This window comes from Pongo abelii, chromosome 6, assembly GCF_028885655.2.
Source record: "Pongo abelii isolate AG06213 chromosome 6, NHGRI_mPonAbe1-v2.0_pri, whole genome shotgun sequence".
Lineage (NCBI taxonomy): Eukaryota > Metazoa > Chordata > Mammalia > Primates > Hominidae > Pongo > Pongo abelii.
The window spans coordinates 20860640-20884090 of record NC_071991.2 but is presented as its reverse complement, the minus strand read 5'-3'; the positions used below and the strand labels follow the sequence as shown (position 1 = coordinate 20884090).

Below are 23451 nucleotides of genomic sequence, written 5' to 3'. Positions count from 1 at the left end.
GTCGCCCAGGCTGGAGTGCAGTGGCACAGTCTTGGCTCACTGTAACCTCTGCCTGCTGGGTTCGAGCGATTCTCCTGCCTCAGCCTCCCTGGTAGCTGGGATTATAGGTGCCCGCCACCATGCCTGGCTAATTTTTGTGTTTTTAGTAGAGACAGGGTTTCACCATGTTGGCCAGGCTGGTCTTGAACTCCTGACCTCAGGTGATCCACTTGCCTCGGCCTCCCATAGTGCTCGGATTACAGGCGTGAGCCAACGTGCCCAGCCACGTGTTGAAATTTTTGATCTGTTTTATATATGGGGGACATTGAATGTTCTCAAAAGTACACAGAGTGATATAGTGAATTCTTATTACCTATTGCCTGGCCTCATCAACCAGCAACTTATGGGCCATCCTCCCCTAGGTACCCTTTGTATACCCCTTTCTGTTTTAGTTTGAAGCAAATCTCAGACCTCATCTGTGAAATATTCTCATGTTAAAGTAGAAATGGTGTTACGGTGAGTCCATTCACTTATTCACCTGGGGGCTGGATGGCTGGACATTTAAAATAGACAGGGATCAAGGGTGGTCTGGGGCTTGGTGGTAGGGCCAACTGCCAAGATGAGTTATTGTGAATTTCTGCAGCTGTCAGTAAGATTTGATGAGTATCTCCCCTAAAGTGTAACACAGATCTTGTGTGTTGTCTCTGAAATTATTACTCAGCACTCTGCCATTCCCAAAAAGATAGGGAGATATCCTTAAAAATATACACAAATAAACTTTTAAAAAGAGAAGAAGAAATCAGTGGAAAGAGGGAATGAGGGTCATCTTGTCATATCAAGCCAATTACAATGAATAGAAGACCAGCATGCTGCAAGGTTTCGTAACAGTAATCAAAGGTGTGCTGGTGAAATTTCCTGGTGGCCAAAGTCAACAGGAAACACAATTATTTTTATATTATCCTTCGGATTTCTTAAGTGTTTCTTTTTCTATCACTAAAGAAAAATATCCTGCATAGGATCTTCTAGAAGTAGACATTGGCCAGGAGTTTCAGACCAGCTTGGCCAACATGGCGAAACCCTGTCTCTACTAAAAATACAAAAAAATTAGCCGGGCATGGTGGTTCATGCCTGTAGTCCTAGCTACTTGGGAGGCTGAGGCATGGGAATTGCTTGAACCCGGGAGGTGGTGTTTGCAGTGAGCCAAGATCGTGCCACTGCACTCTGGCCTGGGCGACAAAGCGAGACTCTGTTTCAAAAAATGAAATAAGGGAGAGGGAACCATTGGGATGGCTGTTGGTGGTAGTGGGGTAACTTGGTCTCTGAGCTGATGGCTCTCAGGGTGGCTTAGAGTACTTTTTTCATTTGTTTTTGGGGTTTAGAGATGTAATACCAGCAGTAGCTATAATTTATTGAACGCCTATTGTACATCAGGGGTTGTGCTGTGATTTTATTTCATTTAACCTTCAACATATTTCTTCTCTATTGCTATTATTATTTTTCCCCCTTTTCAGGTGAGGAAATTGAAATTCAGAGAAAATAAACAACTTGCTAAAGTTAGGCAGCTATCTGTACTCAGATTGCTGAAAATGTTTGACACTTAGATAAGTGAATTGTAGATTTATGGTTTTTGGATGTGTATGTTTGAGTACATAGTTACTTAACAAAAGAGCATCCTGGCATGTCTTTAGATTGTTGTCTCATTGGGATTGTGTTCACTTTGGAGAGGATGGGTTTTGTGGGCCATGGTTCATAACAGCCCTTTTTAAAAAAAATTTTTTTTTTATAATTTATAATTATTTATTTTTTGAGATGGAGTCTTTCTCTGTTGCCCAGGCTGGAGTACGGTGATGTGATCTTGGCTCACTGCAACTTTCGCCTTCCGGGTTCAAGTGATTCTCCTGCCTCAGCCTCCTGAGTAGCTGGGATTACAGGTGTGAGCCACCATCCCCGGCTAATTTTTGTATTTTTAGTAGAGATGAGGTTTCGCCATGTTGGCTGGGCTGGTCTCGATCTGCTGACCTCAGGTGATCCGCCTGCCCTGGCCTCCTAAATGCTGGGATTACAGGCGTGAGCCACCGTGCCCGGCCTCATAATGGACCTTTTTATTGATGCTAGGTGTTCATGATTGTGCTGTTATTTACATTGCACATTGCCAATTCTGGATTTCATTCTTTTTTATTTTAATGCAGAGAGAAAAGGAACAGCAGGAAGAGAAGTCTGGTTTGTTCAGGAACATGGGGAGGAATGAAGATGGTGAAAGAAGAGCTATGATAACTCCTGCTCTCCGAGAAGCCCTTACTAAACAAGGTGAAAATCTTCAAGAATTGTTGTTATATGACTGTAGTCTTAGGCATTCTCATTTCATACCTAGAATGAAGTCTCTCTCTAATTAGCTCAGCAGCTGTTCATAGTGGCAGATATAACAGTCTAAAGATTTACTGTCTTATTTCTGCGGATCGCTTCTGTTGGCTGCCTGCACCAGTGAGTTACCTTTTTTCTTGGTTTATTGGGATATTACTATCAGTGTGGGTCAAGTTCACAGATCAAAAGTGCTGTCATTGGGAAAGCTATTAAAAATGCATAGAAAAGCTTATATGATACGAGACTGGGTTAATTAGAAGTGTTTATGTAGAGGTGTCATATCTGGATTTTTGTGGTCTTACCTTATTAAGGAGGTTATAGTTGCGTGAAAGAGATATTAGTTTCTTGTGGAAGAAAGAGTAGTAAAGTGGGAATCAGTAGACCGACCTCCTTTCCTCCTTCCCCCTCCCCACTTCCCCTCTATAGTTATGAGAGACCTTTTATGTGACAGTTCTGGCAATGCAGAGAAACACAGGAAACTATATCTGCTTCAAGGAACCATCGGTCTGGTACACTAGAGAAATATATATATATTTGTATTTTAATATCTATGTCTGTATTTTAATTAGGGTAGATTATATATTAATGTGATTTCATTATAGATTTAAATTTATCTTGCTATTTTCTATTTCATCTGCTTTTTGATTTCCCTTTTCCTGTTTTTCTGTGTTCTTTCAAATTAATTCATTTTTAAAAAATGACTCTATTTTATATTTTGTTTGCTTACTAGCAATAACATTTTTGCTAATAGTTGCTCAAGGTTTTACACTATACCTCTTTTTTTTTTGAGATAGAGTCTCTCTCACCCAGTCTGGAGTGCAGTGGCATAATCTTGGCTCACTGCAACCTCTGCCTCCTGGGTTCAAGTGATTCTCCTGCCTCAGCCTCCTGAGCAGCTGGGACTAGAGACATATGCTACCATGCTCAGCTAATTTTTTCACCATGTTGGCCATGCTGGTCTTGAACTCCTGGCCTCAAGTGATCTGCCACCTCAGCCTCCTAAAGTGCTGAGATTACAGGTGTGAGCCACTTCACCTGGCCTACACTATACTACTTTATCATTTCATAGTATATCTTTGAGTGATGTTATCTCACTTAATGTGTAGAAGAACCTTACAGTACTATACTTCCATTATTTCTTTCTTAACCCGTATGCAATTTTTATCACACATTTTACTTTTACTTTTGTTTTTTGGTTGAGTTGGGTCTTGCTCTTTTGCCTAGGCTGGAGTGCAGTGGTATGATCATGGCTCACTGTAGCCTTGAACTCCTGGGCTCAAGGAATCCTACAGCCCCCTGAATAGCTGAGACTACAGGTGTAAGCCACCACACTGAGTGTTTTACATATGCCCTAAAGCCTACACTTTATTATTATTTTTTCTTCAACAAAAATATCTATTTTTATATCTAACTCAATCAAAACATCTATTTAATTATGTACTAAAGATTTATATACTTAGAATCTTACATATTTACTTATATAGTTACCATTTTCAGTACTCATGTAGTTACCATGTTCTATTCATGTAGATCTGTGTTCCGTCTGGTATCCTTTTCCATCTGCCTGAAGGACTACTTGTTTTTTGTTTTTTTTATTTTTTTCTAATTTAAACTTACCTGTAGCGACTCCAAGGACTTTTTGAACATCTCTCATAGTGCAGGTTTGTTGGTGATGAATTCTTTCAGCTTTCGTATATCTGAAAATGGCTTTACTTTGCCTTCATTTTCTATCACTGTGTCTTCAAGTTCAGTAATTTTTTGCTGGATATAGAATTGTAGGTTGACAGCTTTTTTTTTTCTTTCAGTACTTTACAGATGTTACTCCACTGTCCTCTTGCTCACATTGCTTCTTATTAGAGTTCAGCAATCAGTCATCCTTTTGTTTGTTCCTTTAAATAGGATCCTCCTCCCAACCTCCTGCTACTTGGAAGATTTTCTCTTAATGCTGATTTTGAGCAATTTAATTATAATGTGCCTCAGTTTAGTTTTCTTCATATTTCTTTTATTTGGGTTTTGTTGAGTGTCTTGGTTTTGTGGATTTATGGTCTTCATGAAATTCGGACAAATTTTGGCCATTATTTCTTCAAATATTCTCCCCCCACCCCCCCACCCACTTGCTTCCTAGAAGACTACAGTTACATGTGTAATAGTCTGCTTGAATTTGACCCACAACTCACTCATGTTCTATTCATTTAAAAAGAGTTCTTTCTTCTGTCTCACTTTTCATTTTGGGTAGTTTCTATTGCTATGTTTTCAAGGTCAGTAATCTTTTCTTCTGTAATGTCTCATCTTCCATTAATTGTATGTAATATGTTTTTCAACTTAGGCATTGTAGTTTTCATTTCTAGAAGTTCAGTTTGGGTCTTTTTATATTTTCCACATCTATTGCCTTTTTGAGCCTATAGAATTCAGTTATAACTATTTTAATGTCCTAATCTGCTAATGTCTTTGTCATTTCTGGATCAGCTTGGGTTGATGGATTTTTTTCCCTCATTCATCATGTTTTCCTGTCTGTTTGCATGCTTTATATCTTCGATTGGATGTCAGACCTAATTTTACCTTATTAGGTACTGGGTATTTTTATTTTTATTATTTATTTATTTATTTTGAGACAGAGTCTCACTCTGTTGCCCAGGCCGGAGTGCAGTGGCGTGATCTTGGCTCACTGCAACCTCTGCCTCCCGGGTTCAAGTGATTCTCCTGCCTCAAGTGATTCACCTGCCTCAGCCTCCTGAATAACTGGGCGCCCACTACCACGCCTGGCTAATTTTTTGTATTGTTAGTAGAGACGGAGTTTTACCGTGTTAGCCAGAATGGTCTCAATCTCCTGACCTCCTGATCTGCCCACCTTGGCCTCCCAAAGTGTTGAGATTACAGGCTTCAGCCATGGTGCCTGGCCTGGATATTTTTATATAAACACTCTTATAAACAGTTTTAAGCTTTTTTTTTTTTTTTTCCTGGGACAAGGTTAAGTTACTTGGAAATAATATGAGCTTTATATCTTACTTTTACGGCTTCTTAGATGAGACAAGAGCCGGCTCAGTATAGGGCTAATTATTCGTCACTGTTGAGGTAAAACACTTCTATGTAGTCTACCTAATGCTTTGTGCATTAGAAATCTTTAGATTTCTAGTCTGACTGGCAGAAACAGGTACAATTCTCAGCCTGCTGTAAGCGTCAGGCATTACCCCCAGTCCTTCCCTTCCTCTCTCCCTCTTTTCATTTGGGATAGTTTCTTTGTTTCTTTTTTTTTTTTTTTTTTTGAGACAGAATTTCACTCTTGTTGCCCAGTCTTGGGTGCAGTGGTGTGATCTTGGCTCACCACATCCTCCTCCTCCTGAGTTCAAGCGATTCTCCTGCCTCAGCCTCCCAAGTAGCTGGGATTACACGCATGCGCCACCACGCCTGGCTAATTTTTGTATTTTTAGTAGAGACAGGGTTTCACCATGTTGGTCAGACTGTTCTCGAACTCCTGACCTCAGGTGATCCACCCGCCTTGGCCTCCCAAAGTGCTGGGATTTACAGGTGTGAGCCACCATGCCCGTCCCATTTGGGATAGTTTCTATCACTGTGTCTTCAAGTTTAGCAATTGTTTCTTCTCTAAATGTCTAGTCTTCCAAAAATGGTTCTTTCCCATCCTTGGGTAGTGTTTCTCTTGTGAATGTGCTAAACAGTACTTGGGCAAATACTTGAGAGAAATCCCCTGTAGACTCTTGGAGTCTCTTTGTAGGTTTCATCTCTAGCTTTCGATCCTGCAAACTGTAGCCACCTTTGTCTCCCCAGGCTCTGTTGCATTTTCCAAACTCAAGAGTCCATTGGGCTTCGCTTGGGTAGTCTCTCTTTGCCACATGGCCTGGAGGGTTTCTAGACAGTAAGCCGAGGTAATGGGAGGGCTCACCTTAATTGTTTCCTATCTCTATGGGATCACCATCTTTTGTTGCCTGATGTCTCATGTTCTGAAATCTGTTGTTTCATATATTTTGTCCATTTTTTGGTATTTCAAGTAGGATTGTAAATCCTCTCTGTTACTCCATCTTGGCTAGAAGCAGAATTCCACACTATGATTTTCAGCAATGTACACTGTTGGCTTATATTTGTGCTGTGGTCAACTACAGATCTCTCCATTCTGTAATGTACAGTTTTTTTCTTTACCTAAATGCAAAATTTATAGAAAGCTATGTATCTTGGGAGAGAAAAATACAAAGAGTTAATATAATAGCGGATGATTTCTATGATAGTATGAACAGTATAATATGGAATTCCAAGAGAAGAACTAGAATTTCCTCTGGGGATCTTTTAAATGCATATTTGGTATCAGAGATGAGTTATTCAGTTGGACTCAGTTCCACTTTCGAGTGCATAGGCAGTCCTTTGTTTATTTATACGCAAGATGTTTACATAAATACAGAAGAGGATACAAAACAAAGCCCTGTAAATGTTACCACTGGAGACTTGTAATCCAAATTGACATTGCTCCAATAATCATCACGGTGTGAATATGGATGTTTAACCAGCCACTGATCCACTTATGCTGTCATCCAGACTGTATTTCTCCATTTGCCTTATTTGCCTGCAAGAGTCTTTTTGTGAGAGCGACTCATGATAATTGTGGCTTATTACCTGAAGCCTCATGAGAAACAGTATTGAATGCTTTCTGAAATCAGAATGTACTATTTGTTTGTAGTACTAGTTTGTTTAAAAAGGAAATGAGATTACTTTGGCCTGGCTTTTTCCATGCTTTTCATGTCCTATGTAGCTCAAAAATTTGAAATGACAGGTTATAGTGCTACTGAGAATTCATGTTTAAGATGTAGTTCCTAGAATTTGATTTTTCTCTCTTTGGGTCAACATTACTTTGTTTTAATCTCCCATTGACATCTGGTTCTCCATCTTCTTTCAAAGATTACTGATGATAGCTCCCCATTCATTCATTTGAAATATATCATGACTTTTGTTTTATGGCCCAGCATACCGTTCATTTTTATAAATGTTTCACTGGTCCATGAAAAGAATGTAAATTCTGTAGTTGATGAGTGCAGGGCTCTGTGTGTTTTTGGTCAAGTTTATGTGTTGTGTTGCTTACATCTTTTAGAGCTTTACCGAGTTTTTACCTATGAGATCTGTTAGAGACAGAGAGGTTAAAATCTCCTCGTATAATTTTTGGATTAATTTATTGTTTCTTGATTGGGTGTGGTGGCTCACGCTTGTAATCCCAGCACTTTGGGAGGCGGAGGTAGATGGATCACTTGAGGACAGGAGTTCCAGACCAGCCTGGCCAACATGGTGAAACCCCATTCCTACTGAAAATACAAAAAAATTAGCCTGGCAGGATGAAGCACAACTGTAGTCCCAATTAAGCGGGAGTCTGAGGCATGAGAATCGATTAAACCTGGGAGGCAGAGGTTGCAGTGAGCTGAGATCACGACACTGCACTCCAGCCTGGGTGACAGAGCGGGACTGTCTTAAAAAAAAAAAAAAAAAAAGATAATTTCTTTATGTATTTTGAGTCTATATTATGAGATACATATAGATTTTAAATTGTTTTCTCATCTTGCTGAATTAAATCTTTAACGTTTTCTGCCATGGGTTGGTTGACTGCAATAATTTAGCAAAAAAAAAAAAAAATTTTGCTACATTTCAATGTCACTTTTTGATATGACGCTTTGGATCCGTCCAACTTTGTGTTCCCTGCTTTTCCACTCAGGTTATCAGTTGATTGGGAGCCACTCGGGGGTGAAGCTTTGCAGGTGGACAAAGGTATTTTTTTTGTTTTTATTCAGTATGTCTGTTATATGCAACTTTTAAATAGCTATTATTATACACTGTCAATAAATTTACTATTTAAAGGTATAATTTACATTTAATATGCACAGATTTTTAAATGATTCTTTAAAATGAGTTCAGCAAATTTTGATAGATGTAGAACCTATATTCACCAACTCCAATTAAGATATAAGTTATTATCCCCACCCCAATGAATTTATTGTGCCCATTTCTAGTCAATAACTCCCTTTCCCTAGGGAATTATTGTTTAATTGCTATTACTGTTATTATATCTTTTTAGAATTTTATATGAGTGGCCAGGTGCAGTGGCTCACGCCTGTAATCCTAGCACTTTGGGAGGCTAGGTGGGCGGATCATTTGAGGTCAGGAGTTTGAGACCAGCCTGGCCAAAATGGTGAAACCCCGTTTCTACTAAAAATATCAAAATTAGTCAGGTGTGGTGGTAGGCGTCTGTAATCCCAGCTATTCGGGAGGCTGAGGCAGGAGAATCACTTGAACCCAGGAGGCAGGGGTTGCAGTGAACCCAGATCGTGCCACTGCACGCCACCCTGGGTGATAAGAGTGAGATTCCATCTCAAAAAAAAAAAAAAAAAAAGAATTTCATATGAGTGGAATCATGTAATGTGCAGTCTTTTGCAACTGGCTTCTTTTTTTTTTTTTTTTCTTTTATTGTAATTATTATTATTATTATTATTATACTTTAGGTTTTATGGTACATGTGCCCAATGTGCAGTTAGTTACATATGTATACATGTGCCATGCTGGTGCACTGCACCCACCAACTCGTCATCTAGCATTAGGTATATCTCCCAATGTTATCCCTCCCCCCTCCCCCCAACCCACAACAGTCCCTGAAGTGTGATGTTCCCCTTCCTGTGTCCATGTGTTCTCATTGTTCAATTCCCACCTATGAGTGAGAATATGCGGTGTTTGGTTTTTTGTTCTTGCGATAGTTTACTGAGAATGATGATTTCCAATTTCATCCATGTCCCTACAAAGGACATGAACTCATCATTTCTTATGGCTGCATAGTATTCCATGGTGTAGATGTGCAACTGGCTTCTTAAACTCAACATATTTTTGAGATGCATCCGTGTCATATCATGTAACATGCATCAGTAGTTCATTCACTTTTATTGCTCAGTAGTATGCCATTGTATGAATATACCAGTTTTTAAAGATCTGTAAATAGACATTTGGTCTGTTTTTAATTTTTGGGTATTATGAAAAAAAGTACTATGAGCATTCTTCACAAGAATTTGTGAATGTAAATTTCAGTTTTCCTTGGGTAAATGCCTAGAAGTGCAATTGTTAAGTCATAGAGTAGGTATTTATCTTTAGAAGAAACTCCCAAACTGTTGTCAGTGTGGTTGTACTACTTTATACTTGCTCAGCAATTTATGAAAGTTCCATTTGTTACACATTCTCACCATCATGTGGTATTGTCTTTTAATTTTAGGCATTTTCATGGTTGTGAAACGATTGTGAAATGGTACCTCATTGTGTTTTTTCTTTTCTTTTTTTTTTTTTTTTGAGACGGAGTCTCGCTCTGTTGCCAGCCTAGAGTACAGTGGCATGATCTTGGCTCACTGCAACCTCTGCCTCCTGGGTTCAAGTGATTCTCCTGCCTCAGCCTCCCAAGTAGCTGGGACTACAGGCGCGCACCACCACGCCCAGCTAATTTTTCTATTTTTAGTAGAGATGGGGTTTCACCATGTTAGCCAGAATGGTCTTGATCTCTTGACCTCGTGATCTGCCCACCTCGGCCTCCCAAAGTGCTGGATTACAGGTTTGAGCCACCATGCCTGGCCCTCATTGTGGTTTTAATTTACATTTTGCTGGTGATGGTTGATGATTGGGAACATTTTTTTTTTTTTTTTTTTTTTTTGAGACAGAGTCTCGCTCTCTCACCCAGGCTGGAGTGCAGTGGTGCAATCTTGGATCACTGCACCTCCTGGGTTCAAGTGATTATCATGTCTCAGTCTCCTAAGTGGGATTACAAGTGTGTGCCAACACGCCCAGCTAAGTTTTGAGTTTATGTATTTTTAGTAGAGACGGGGTTTCACTATGTTGGCCAGGCTGGTCTCAAACTCCCAACCTCAAGTGATCCACGCGCCTCAGCCTCCCAAAGTGCTGGGATTATAGGCGTGAGCCACCATGCCCAGCCAAGAACATCTTGTGTTGTGCGTATTGGCCGTTTATACTTGTGAAATGTCTGTTCACATCTTTGTTCAAACTCGGTTGTTTGACTCTATATTATTGATTTCTAGAAGTTCTTTATATGTTGTGGATGTGAATCTTTTGCTGAATGTACATTGTGAATATTTCTCTAGACTGTGGCTTTTCTATTTCCATAAAGGTATCTTTTGAAAATTTTAATTTGGATACAGTTCACTATATCATATTTTTCTTTTATGGTTAGTGTTTTTTGTATTTTAAGACATTTCTGCCAACCACAAGGTCACAAAGATATTCTAGATTTTCTTCTAGAAGCTTCGTATGTAGTTTTAATTTTTTTAAAGCAATTTTCTATAGTTTTAATTAATTAGTCTCTTACTCTTTTAGATGTGTTAAATATACATTTTCACATGTCAGCTTATAGTCTACAGTGCTGCGTGGTTCTCTGTTTAATGGAAACTAATCTCTGTGGGAAAATTCATTTTAAGGAAGACACATACATATGCACGATGCATGCAAACAGATAACAGGGAATAGTAAATATCACTTCTGTTATATTTTTCAGTATCTTCTCAGTCAATAAAATGGCATGGTAACACAGTTCCAATGCAGCACACATGAACGGCAACACAGAGATGAAAGCATCCTCGCTTACCATGCCAAACTGCCGCATGCCTATCCCACAGACTTGCCTCCGTGTTCCTTGCACCATCCCATAAATTATGAGAGTTGGCTTCTTTTAATACGTTCTTTCTCTTATAAATGTGCAGGAAAATAATAGTAAGGTGGAGAAGAAAGATAGTAAAGTAAGGGAGTATTAAAAGTGTTAGTGGTGTAAAAACCCACAAGAGATAGTTTGTAAAATTCAAATAGTCCTCCAACTGCTCCACAGTAAACCATTCTTAGAGTTTGTGAATCAGAGAAATCATATAGGGCACAGGATCCTGTCCTGCACCACAGGTTTGATTTTTTTTTTTTTTTTGAGATGGAGTCTCGCTCTGTCGCCCAGGCTGGAGTGCAGTGGCGGAATCTCAGCTCACTGTAAGCTCCGCCTCCCGGGTTCACGCCATTCTTCTGCCTCAGCCTCCCAAGTAGCTGGGACTACAGGTGCCCATCACCACGCCCGGCTAATTTTTTGTATTTTTAGTAGAGATGGGGTTTCACCGTGTTAGCCAGGATGGTCTCGATCTCCTGACCTTGTGATCCGCCCGCCTCGGCTTCCCAAAGTGCTGAGATTACAGGCATGAGCCACCGTGCCTGGCCTACAGGTTTGATTTTTGTCTGTCGTTTTTCTTTAGGTGAAAATGACAAATTCAGTTTCTTTTTTCACTGCCATAGCAGGTCTTTAGTTTTGATACAGAAGTTAGATAAACATATTGCCCCCAAACTTCAATGTCTGTATTCCTAGAGTGGTGGCAGGAGCTCTTCAGGGGGTCAGTGGCTGAGGGGGTGGACAGAGTTGCTTGGGCAGATTCCTCCTAAGCAACCTGTGTGGAAGAAGCCATTTTTTAAAATGGTTTATTTTTTTGAGGTAGGGTCTTGCCCTGTCATCCAGGCTATAGTGTAGTGGTGCAATTTTGGCTCACTGCAGCCTCCCACCTCCTGGGCTGAAGTGGTCCTCCCTCCTCAGCCTCCCAAGTAGTGTGCCACCATGCCTGGCAAAAGTTTTTTTTTTGTATTTTTTGTAGAGACAAGGTTTCATCATGTTGCCCATGCTGGTTTTGAACTCTTGGACTCAAGTGATCTGCCTGCCTTGGCCTCTGAAAGTGCTGGGATTATAGGCATGAGCCACCACGCCTGGCCCCATGCGTAGTTTTAACTTTTATGTTTGGGCCTGTGATTCATCTTGAATTAATTTTTATGAATGGTGTGAGGTAAAGGTTAAGATTTATCCCACCTCTGCCAATATGGATATCCAGTTGTTTTGGCACCATTTGTTGAAGACTTTTGTCAGCCTGAATAACAAACAGAGAGGGGCTCTCTAGAAGAAAATGATGGTTATTTGGAATAGAGCATTGCAATGGGAATATGCAAGCCACAGTAAACTGTGTTTTCGGGGAGGTACAGGAAGATAAAGTTTACTTTTTAATTTTTTATGAGTTACTATAAGTCAATGAAGACAAAGTTTTTTTTTTTTTTTTTTTGAGACGGGGTATCACTCTGTTACCCAGGCTGGAGTGCAGTGGTGTGATCTCAGCTTACTGCAGGCTCCTCCTCCCAGGTTCACACCATTCTCCTGCCTCAGCCTCCTGAGTAGCTGGGACTACAGGCGCCCGCCACCACTCCCGGCTAATTTTTTTTTTGTATTTTTAGTAGAGACGGGGTTTCACCTTGTTAGCCAGGATGGTCTTGATCTCCTGACCTCGTGATCCACCTACCTTGGTCTCCCAAAGTGCTGGGATTACAGGCGTGAGCCACTGTGCCTGGCCAAAGACAAAGATTTTTAAAGGAAAAATTGAGGAGGATTATGTAATTGTTTTGAAATAATTATCCTTGGCTGCAAAGATCAATACAGGGGTGACGGCAGTCCGAGGGTAGGCTGGCAGTTGCTGGGCAGATGACATTGGCAAAGAAGCATTTTTTTGTGTAAGGTTGTGGTAGCCTTTGTGCAAGGTTGTGGTTTTTGTAGACTCTTTTTCATTACCAGGCACACAAGATAACTCTCCTCATGGTCTTCCCTGCTTCTGTTTTTCTTAACATTAGTGACTCCATTTTGATTTTGACAACTTTTACATTTCTTCCTTTTGATCAAGATCTTTCTCAGAAAGCATGACTGATCATTCATCCTGTAGTTATTTTTATTTATTTATTTTTTTGAGACAAAGTCTTGTTCTGTCACCCAGGCTGGAGTGCAGTGGTGTGATCTCGGCTCCCTGCAACCTCCGCCTCCTGGGTTCAAGCAATTCTCCTGCCTCAGCCTCCTGAGTAGCTGGGATTACAGGTATGCACCACCACGCCTGCGTAATTTTTGTATTTTTAGTAGAGATGGTTTCACAATGTTGGCCAGGCTGGTCTCCAACTCTTGATCTCAAGTGATCTACCTGCCTTGGCCTCCCAAAGTTCTGGGATTACAGGTGTGAGCCACCACGCCCAGCCCTGTAGTTATGTTTTTTTTTTTTTTGGAGACTGAATCTCACTCTGTCACCCAGGCTGGAGTACAGTGGCGTGATCTTGGCTCATGGCAACCTCTGCCTTCCGGGTTCAAGTGATTCTCCTGCCTCAGCCTCCGGAGTAGCTGGGATTACAGGCAACTGCCACCACTCCCAACTAATTGTTATATTTTCAGTAGAGACGGGGTTTTGCCATGTTGGCCAGGCTGGTCTCGAACTCCTGACCTCAAGTGATCCACCTGCCTTGGCCTCCTAAAGGTGGGATTATAGGCGTGAGCCACCGCGCCTGGCCCAGATTCAAAGTTTAAAAAGGGAAAATAAAAGGTAAACTTAATATGACAATGTCAGTTTGCATAATGGCTTTGAGTCGTGAATCTAGGCTTAAAGAAAACCAATTGAATAAGTTAAATCACCATAGGGAATTAGGTGAGACCTGCTGTAACCTTATGAGCTGTTTTGTTTTGTGTATATGGGTTTCAGCTTTCCCAGAGGAATTTGTCCAGGTACAGCTTGTAATATTAGAAATAGCACAGACATTTTCTTATTTAATGAATCGATACAAAAGTATTTCTTAAGTTAGGTTTTGTTAACTTACCAGCAGAGGCTATTGATTGTAAAATTTCACTTACACTGTTAGTCTGCCAAGTGAGAAAAGTAGCATTAAGAGGAGTAAAAGTCTCATTATGATATGAAGTTCTTATTCCAACCTCTTGGAGAAAGCTGTTTACAGTGTGAAAATAGCAACTTTTTCTTCTGGTTTGTAGTTTGAATATCTTTGGTCATGACATTGGGCAGTTGGGTGAACGTTTTTTGTGGTTCATAAATCAGACATGAGGCTTGTTTCTTAAAATTTATCTAGTTTCTGCCGGGCACCAGTTGTTCACACCTGAAATCCCAGCACTTTCAGAGGCCAAGGCTGGCAGATCACTTGAGGTCAGGAGTTCAAGACTAGCCTGGCCAACACTGTGAAACCCTGTCTCTACTAAAAATACAAAAGTTAGATGGGTGTGGTGGTGTGTGCCTGTAGTCTCAGCTACTTGGGAGGCTGAGGCACGAGAATCGTTTGAACCTGGGAGGTGGAGGTTGCAGTGAATCATGATTGCACCACTGCACTCCAGCCTGGTTGACAGAGTGAGACTCCATCTCAAAAAAAAAATTATCTAGTTTCAGCTAATAAAGCTTTTTAAGCCAGCTGGAGAATTGCGACCAAGTATTGGAGGAAATTAGAAGAATTCAGAATCTAGTCCAGTCTACACGTAGATAACAAGAACTTTAAAACAATGCACAGGGCTACAATCTATAATAAGAATAGGTATATTACAGTTTTTCTATAGAGACATAACTTTTTCTTCCCACATTGATCACACAGGAATCTCACATTTAAAAACCTCCTGAGCTAGGAAGCCAAACCAGGGCAGATTTTAGATCTTACGTGCAATCTTAAGGATCTTGGGCCTTCCAGGAAGTGACCATTTTTACTGACTCACTGGAAGTCTGGGAACTCTGGAAGCTGGGCATTCAATGCACATTTTCCAATAAGACATTTCAGTCAAAGCCTTGGTTTATATTTCCAATTGTATCCTACTTGAGAGCAGATTTTTATTGAATTTATATAAATAAAAACAAGAATACTAATGGTTGGTGAATTTTGGGAGGAATTCAATAGGGAGGAAAAGCGAATGGTTCCATCTTTGTTCGCAAAAGTATACTTTACCAAATTGTTGTATACTATAGATAGCTTATGCGAGAAAAATGTCTTAAATCTGTAAGACAAAATATTTAAGTAAAGAACCAAAAATGAAAAGTCGCAAACACATTGTCGTCATCAATTACTTAATTTGAAGTCATTAAATTTTAGTTTTGCTTGATCTTGATTAGCAATTTTATGGAGTCAGACGTAGTACTGTTGTACTGTGAGGTTGGCCATTAACAGTTTTATACACCAATCAGTTTTTTTAATATATTAGAGTTCTGGAAGTTGTCATTTAGTCCATTGATCTTAAAATTATCAGAAATGTGTTCAAGAGTACTTGTTGGGCTGGGTGCGGTGGCTCACCCCTGTAATTCCAGCACTTTGGAGGCCGAGGCAGGCGGATCATGAGGTTAGGAGTTTGAGACCAGCCTGGCCAATATGGTGAAACCCTGTCTCTACTAAAAATACAAAAATTAGCTGGGCGTGGTGCTGGGCGCCTTGTAGTCCCAGCTACTCGGGAGGCTGAGGCAGAAGAATCGCTCAAACCCGGGAGGCAGAGGTTGCAGTGAGCCGAGATCGTGCCACTGCACTCCAGTCTGGGCGACAGAGACTCTGTCTTAAAAGGAAAAAAAAAAGTACTTGTTGAAGTCATTTCCATAAAAAGCAGTTTTGGAATGTAGCTGATTGCAGATGTTTTCAGAGAATAATTCAGAACAGTAACAGTGGTTGACAGCAACAACTTAGGAAAGCCATGGTTAAGATCCGATGAAATTTCCCAGTTGACAAGGAATTTAGTTATTTCTTACATGCAGTATTTTAAGATAACAACCAGGATCATAGGGCCATCAGACTTCTATAAATTTCATATAATCTTGACTAGAATATTCACATTAATAACATATCCCCATACAAATATAACTTTAAAAAAGAATCAGTTATGACTGATAACATATTTTAATGAATTTATATACTTTTTAGAATATTTATATCAATAACATACCCACAAAAATAACTGAAAGAAGATCTAATATCACTTACCATTTGTCAATGCATTCCATGTAATTTTCCAAGTAAGACGAATCATTTAATATCTCTATAAGATGTGACATACATTCTTTGAAGCTTTTCAGGGGCCTAACTGGACAATCCCAAAGTTAATTTTAGGTCAGAAACAATTTTGGATTTTGATTCTGTGGAAACCTGCCAGAGATACCAAAAGATTCAAAACACTTGATCAAAACAGAATCACAGGTCACTCATAAATAGTAGTTACTCCTTTAATCAGAGTGATAATTAAAAGACTTCAAAAGCAATATGGAAATTTACATGGATAGAAAAAGCTTAATCTGGCCAGGTGCGGTGGCTCACGCCTGTAATCCCAGCGCTTTGGGAGGCCGAGGAGGGTGGATCACGAGGTCAGGAGTTTGAGACCAGCCTGGCCAACATGGTGAAACCTCATCTCTACTAAAAATACAAAAAATTATCCGGGTGTGGTGGCGGATGCCTGTAATCCCAGCTAGTCAGGAGGCTGAGGCAGGAGAATCGCTTGAACCCAGGAGATGGAGGTTGCAGTGAGCCGAGACTACGCCACTGCACTGCAGCCTAGGCGACAAGAGCAAGACTCCGTCTCAAAAAAAAAAAAAGAAAAAGAACAAGAATAAACAAAACCTTAATCCTCTAAAGCTCAGTTTTCCCAAGTAATCGAAAATCTAATAAAGATAGCATAGGAAATTATCTTGATAAAACATAAAATGTTCTGGTTTTTTTTTAAAGGCCAGTTACCAAAAATGCAAAGAAAACTTTTTGTAGTGTGATTGCCTCTCTTTATGGGAAACCCATTTAGGTAACCTGGAAGACGAACCTGATTAAAAGTGTACTTGAATTTAATCAGAAACAGAAAGTATATCGAGGGTCATGAGTGTATACTATATTATAGAGAAATGTAAAAGAAAACTAGTACCTTGTGGCTGGGTGTGGTGGCTCACACCTGTAATCTCAGCACTTTGGGAGGCCAAGGCAGATGGATCACTTGAGGTCAAGAGTTCAACACCAGCCTGGCCGACATCGTGAAATGCCATCTCTACTAAAAATACAAAAATTAGCCGGGCATGGTGGGGTGCGCCTGTAGTCCCAGCTACTCAGGAGGCTGAGGCGGGAGAATTGCTTGAACCAGGGAGGCGGAGGTTGCAGTGAGCTGAGATCACGCCACTGCACTCCAGCCTGGGTGACAGAGTGAGACACTGTCTAAAAAGAAAAACAAAACAAAAAACACACTAGTACCTTGAGTAGGGGAATACATGATTCTTAGTAACAACATGGGAAGTTTCCTCATTACAGGGAAAAATTCAGACATATCAAGAAAAGCCAAGAGTACAGAATCAAATTATACTGAAGGAAAACATTGCTTTCTAGGCTTTTAATATAAACATGTTAGTGTCAGGCCCTAACAGCAGAGTTAGAACTAGGAAAAACAAAAGTTACAGGAGTTGACAAAAAGGTTGAAGGAGAGAGTTATCACCCCAGCCAAGCAAAAAGGTATAAAGAGGAGAAAGAACAGAAGGCAATGATGTATGACCTACAAATCATTTGCAGTGAGGTATAGCAAAGGTTGAACTTCTGATATAAATTTGAGAAATTTCAAAAAGAAAGAACTTTTCCTCACAAAGTGAAATGAAAAACACTACATCTCCAACCTGAGAGTAGGAAAATTAATTAGATCTCAGGAAGAAATAGAAATAGTTTAGAAGATGAGTGTTAAAGAAACAGATTTCAGAATTAAAAATCAAAACCTCTTGCAATTTTATTAAAAGCAAATGCTTTAGGTAAAACATGTTGTTTTAATATAGGTAACCAAATTTTAAAATTTTTGTATTAGTGTATTTTTAGCATCATAGATCAGTTTTTAGAAAGACTGAATATAAACAATCTCTTTTAATTATAGCCAACTTAATCACGTGCAAAATTCCTTTTATAAATTGTCTTTTCATGAACCTTATCGTGACTTTTCTCAGATCATTGTTGATGTGCTTGGACTTTCTGCTTTGTCCTACACTTCCTTATCTTAAATAAGCAGTCATTTTAGTTTAGAACAAAAATGTGTCATATAAGATTCTTTCTCATACAAAGTTATTCTTTTCTTTGTAACCTTTCTTAAAAAAATATATCTTCATATCCATAACTTTTTTCACATCTCTCTCTCCCTTTCGGTATTCTATTTCTTTCCATATCCATATTTTGAAATAGCCTTTAAATAACCTCTACGTTAGACAAAATTATTCTTTAAAAATTTTTTAAATTAAAAAAAATTTTAATTTTTTTTTTTTTTTGAGACAGGGTTTCACTCTGTCAGCCAGACTGGAGTGCAATGGCACAATCATAGCTCACTGCAGCCTCAAACTCCTGGCCTCAAGTGAGCCTTCTACCTCAGCCTCCCTCATATGACTCTAAATGTGTCTGACTCTAAATCATTCTTTTCTCAATAAGGAACACATTTTTATGCCCATCTTATAATTTTTTCCTATTAAAAACATACCTTATATATTTTAGGCACATTTTATATATATAGAATTATACATATTCATTAGAATTTTTAAGTGTTCGTAACCTTTACTTTTAGTGAAAACCTAGAAAGCAAGATCTTGAATTGTTTTTCACTTATAACTGTTTTATAGATGAGAACCATTTTATAATTTTTAGAAGTTTCTTTCCCTGTAACATAATTTTAAAAATCTTAGTTGGAAATGACCCAGACATTTAATGAGTATTTATTATTTAATTGAACATAACTTTAAGATTTCAAATTACTTGAAAAATTCATTTATAAGCATTTATCCCATTTACATTGGTGTAATTTATTTATTAACAGTTTACCTGGATTACTCATGAGAATTGAGATATTAGACAAAGCTAGTTGTCATTTCAAGTTATTTCTCTAGTAATCATTTTTATAGCCTGTGAATATCCGGCATCCAATAACTCAGGATATACACCTGTTTTTTTTTTTCAACCAACAGTGATAAATTAGTTTTATGTATCAAAACATTACACAAACGAAGATCATTCTGTTCTAGGCTGGGTTTATTGTCTTATAACCTTGTTGTGAAACCCTGATGTCTCAAAATGTGTAGTAGAGACAAATATAAACTGTCTGAGCAGTAAACCTAGGCAAAGATGCATGCTGACAAATTTGAAGATATTTTAATTTTTATTTTACCAATAACTTTAAAACCAGCTTATTGATTAAAGATTTACATAAGTCATGTGAACTGAAAGGCATTTGGGTTAATTACTATATATTTTATGTGAGCACCTCTTTCTCTTTAAGGGACTTCTTGCCAACTAACTATGCCAAGTTATGCAATGTAGACACAACATGCAATACATGTACATACGTATAAACAAATATGCACACAAAGATCTTATAGTTTTCATTTTTGAATTTTCATCATGAGATTATAATACAAACTAACTGGTTTATAAGATGGTTGGATCCAAATTATATTTCTGGCAAAACTGGAACCTGTTCATATGGCTAAACTTTTATTTGCTTCAATAGCTAATCTAATGAAGGTGATGGGCCAAAATTTTGGGTACAGCAGTTTTCATGCACTTTGATTTTTAAAACATCTTTTATACCATCCCCCAACCCCTGCAACTTTTTCGTAGTTTCAGATGAATTTAGGGTTAAATTTTCAACATTTACATAATAGCTAGGACTGGTTGAATTGTATAAGTAAAATAAAATCTCCAGGTAGCCTTGGATTAGTAACAGATCTATCTTTTGTTTGCCTGTCTGGTTTGCTTAATTAGCAAATGTAGGCAGGGAAGAACTTTAGCAGGGTTTTTTTGTTTGTTTTTTTGTTTTGGCTTTTTCTTTTTGCCTGTGTGTGCCGGAAAAAGCAAGATTTTTTTGTGTGTGTATATGCTGGACAGACATACCTTTTATTATTGCTCTGAGCTCAAGATTTTGACCTGTTTGACTTGAGTGCCTAGCATTATAAACATCTATCTAGTTATTTTTCTTTTAGAGATTAATTTTTAATTAAGTGTTTCATCACCATACACAGTTGCTAGTTAGGCAAACCTAAATTTATATTTCTAAAAGGTGTCAAAGTTGTTGGTTACCGTGGAGCTGTTGTAATTCGTAAAGGCATTAATATGAAAGCCCTTTAAAAGACTTCTCTCTCTTTCTTTTTAAAAATATCTTGGCTGGAATGCCATAAGCAGTGAGTTTTATCTCAACACCAGTAGAAAAGTCAGCAGATTTAAAGTAGGCAGAAAAACAAATACAGAGATAGTGAGTTGGAAGACTGAACATGTTAACTCCATAGTTGCAGGTCTTTTTGAATAATGACCCTTAGTACTCTGAATTTTCCTTGTAATTTGCCCATCAGTTGTAAAATGTGCAGAAGAATGGGCCATAATATATAGCCTTCTATAGTCCCGGGAAACCTAGCATGCCTAAATGTTTGAGAATCTTATTCCATTTCTTATTAATCTCTCGAGAGCAAAGAAAATTCTGTAAATCCCATGAGGAATTCAGACTGTTGTTTTAGATGGTGGCAACCACCCTAGTAGCTTTTTAAAAATTTTGAGATGGAGTCTCACTCTGTCACCCAGGCTGGATTACAGTGGTGCAATCTCACCTCACTGCAGCCTCCACCTCCCCGGCTCAAGCGATCTTCCCACCTGAGCCTCCCGAGTAGTTGGGACTACAGGTGTGCGTGCCACCACGCCTGGCTAATTGTTTGTATTTTTTGGTAGATACGAGGTTTCGCCATGTTGCTCAGGCTGGTCTCGAACTCCTGAGCTCAAGTCATCTGCCTGCCTCGGCCTCGCACGGTGCTGGGATTACAGGCATGAGCTACCGCACCTGGCCGCCTAGTGGCTTTTAATTAGCCATTCTGTGCCCACTGTCCACAACATTTATTTTGGTCTCAGAAAGTTTTCTGAAACAAGCATGGGAAAAGAGTCAAACCAAATGAAAAGAACCCAAGATAAGAGTGTTCAAAAACATTTTAACCTAGGCGTGCAGATCAAATGAGATATTAAATGAGGTGCACAAACCAGAGAAGTCATGCCTCCCAGAGAGAATGTCAATTTCGTAGAAACCAAGAGTACTTAATCCAGAAAGACACTTTTCTTTGTACTAGAAAATACTTTCCAGAAAAGGTAAAAAGTCTATCATCCCAAGAGGGGTGTGTGATTCATTATTAAGGTGGCCTTATCCAAAACACATTCCGAATAAAGTAAAAAAGCATCTACTAAAAGGAAGGAGGCTCAGACTGAGAGAAGACATACCAGGGCAGAAAAGGCGAATCATGGTGGTGGAGAACTCAAGGGCTCAAGTGAGTACTGCAGTGGTGCCAAGAATCGCCAATTCTTAGTGCTCTCTTTCAGGTCCCGTTTCTGACACCAATGATGTGAACCAGATAACAAACAGAGAGAGGCCTTTTTCTAAGAGAAAAAAATGTTTATTCGGGAATAGAACATAGCAATGGGAACATAATAAATTAGGTCCATTTTCAGGAAGACAATGGGTTTTCTTTGTTTGTTTGTTTGTTTTTTAAGAGACAGGTCTTGTTACGTTGTCCAGGCTGCACTTGAACTCCTGAGTTCAAGTGATTCTCCTGCCTTGTCCCCTTAAATAGCTGGAACTATTGTACCTACTACACCCAGCTTTTTTTGTTGTTGTTGTTAGAGAGTCTTCCTCTGTCACCCAGACTGGAGTGCAGTGGTGCAATCTTGGCTCACTGCAACCTCCGCCTCCCAGGTTTAAGGGATTCTCCTGCCTCAGCCTCCCTAGTAGCTGGGATTACAGGTGCACGCCACCACGACTGGCTAATTTTTTTGTATTTTTAGTAGAGATGTGGTTTCGCCATGTTGGCCAGGCTGGTCTCGAACTCCTGACCTCAGTTGATCCGCCCACCTCGGCTGCCCAAAGTGCTGGCACGAGCCATCCTGCCTGGCCTACACCCAGCTGTAAAGGAAAAAATGAGGAGTGTTACAGAATTGTTTTGAAGTCATTATTCTTGGCTACAAAGATCAATAACAAGGGTGATGCTGTCGAAGTTTGGACAGGCAGTTGCTGGGCTGATGTCCTTACAGAAGTATTTCTGTGTAAGGTTGTGACGGCCTTTGTTCAAGGTTGTGGCTTTTGTAGAATCTTTTTTGTTATCAGGCATACAAGCATGATAGCCCTCTCTTCATGCCCTTCCCCAGCTCTGTTTGTCAGGGCTTTCTTAACATCAGTAACTCCATGTTGATTCTGATAACTTCATACTTTCCTTTCTCCATTGAATTGCTTTCTAGGCCATTGTAGACAGTCAGTCCATCATATGGGCAGGCCTATTTCTGGTCTCTCCAAATTCTGTGCCACTGATATATTTGTCTATCCTGTGCCAATACCACATTGTCTTGATTATGTGAGCTTTTGTAGTCAGTCTGAAATTATGTAGTATAAGTTCTCCATTCTGTTTTTTTTATAGCCAAGATTACTTCCACTCTTCTTAATTCTTTGCATTTCTGTGTTTTTTTGTTTTGTTTTTTTTTTTCATAGACGGAGTCTCGCTCTGTCACCCAGGCTGGAGTGCAGTGGTACAATCTCAGCTCACTGCAACCTCCGCCTCCCAGGTTCAAGCGATTCTCCTGCCTCAGCCTCCTGAGTAGCTGGGATTACAGGCGCGCGCCACCACACCCGGCTAATTTTTGTATTTTTAGTAGAGACGGGGTTTCACCGTGTTGGTCAGGCTGGTCTCGAACTCCGACCTGAGGTGATCTACCCACCTGAGCCTCCCAAAGTGCTGGGATTACAGGCATGAGCCACCGTGCCTGGCCGACATTATATGTACACATTTTTGCTGTGTGTATGAGGGTTCCGATTTCCCCTCAGCCTTGCCAGCATTTGTTATTGTTCATTTTTTTGATTATTGCCATCCTAGGGCGTGTCAGGTGGTATCTCTTAGAGGTTTGCATCTTCCTGACGACCAGTGATGTTGAGCATCTTTTCATTTACGGATTGGATATTTGTATATCTTCCTTACAGAAACGTCTCTTCAAATCTTGGCCCATTTTTATATTGGATTATGTGTCTATTGTTGGATTGTAAAAGTTCTTTGTAAATTCTGGGTAAGGGCTGTTTATCAGGTACCTGATTTGCATCTCTTGCCACTGTTTGTGGCTGTATCTCCAGGAGCTGAGTGACTGCAGGCTACCAGTAACTCAGTTCCTTGTGACAAAGCACCTCCAGTCCTGTCTGCCAGACCTTTTCTCAGCCTGTTCTGCCCTAGCAAGAATCCCCATACAAAACTCAGTCTCTTTACTGTTATTGGTTAGCTCAAATCTGAT

General features: G+C 39.5%; 1 protein-coding gene and 1 pseudogene across 7 annotated transcripts in view; one reads left to right on the top strand and one right to left on the bottom strand.

Moving 5' to 3' along the window:
- The window catches only part of TYW1 (tRNA-yW synthesizing protein 1 homolog (S. cerevisiae)), a 268838-nt gene that overhangs the window by 60396 nt on the left and 184991 nt on the right, over positions 1 to 23451 (top strand). For 6 of the 7 annotated variants that reach the window (XR_008526802.2, XM_054558831.2, XM_054558834.2 and 3 more), the window contains 2 exon segments: positions 2169 to 2286; positions 8045 to 8097. Coding sequence is in view for 5 of the 7 variants with exons in the window: in XM_054558831.2 (XP_054414806.1) it covers positions 2169 to 2286; positions 8045 to 8097 (171 nt within the window). In the remaining 2 variants the exon portion in view is untranslated. 7 annotated transcript variants of the gene reach the window in all.
- LOC103891090 (DGAT1/2-independent enzyme synthesizing storage lipids-like) lies at positions 10875 to 11267 on the bottom strand (annotated as a pseudogene).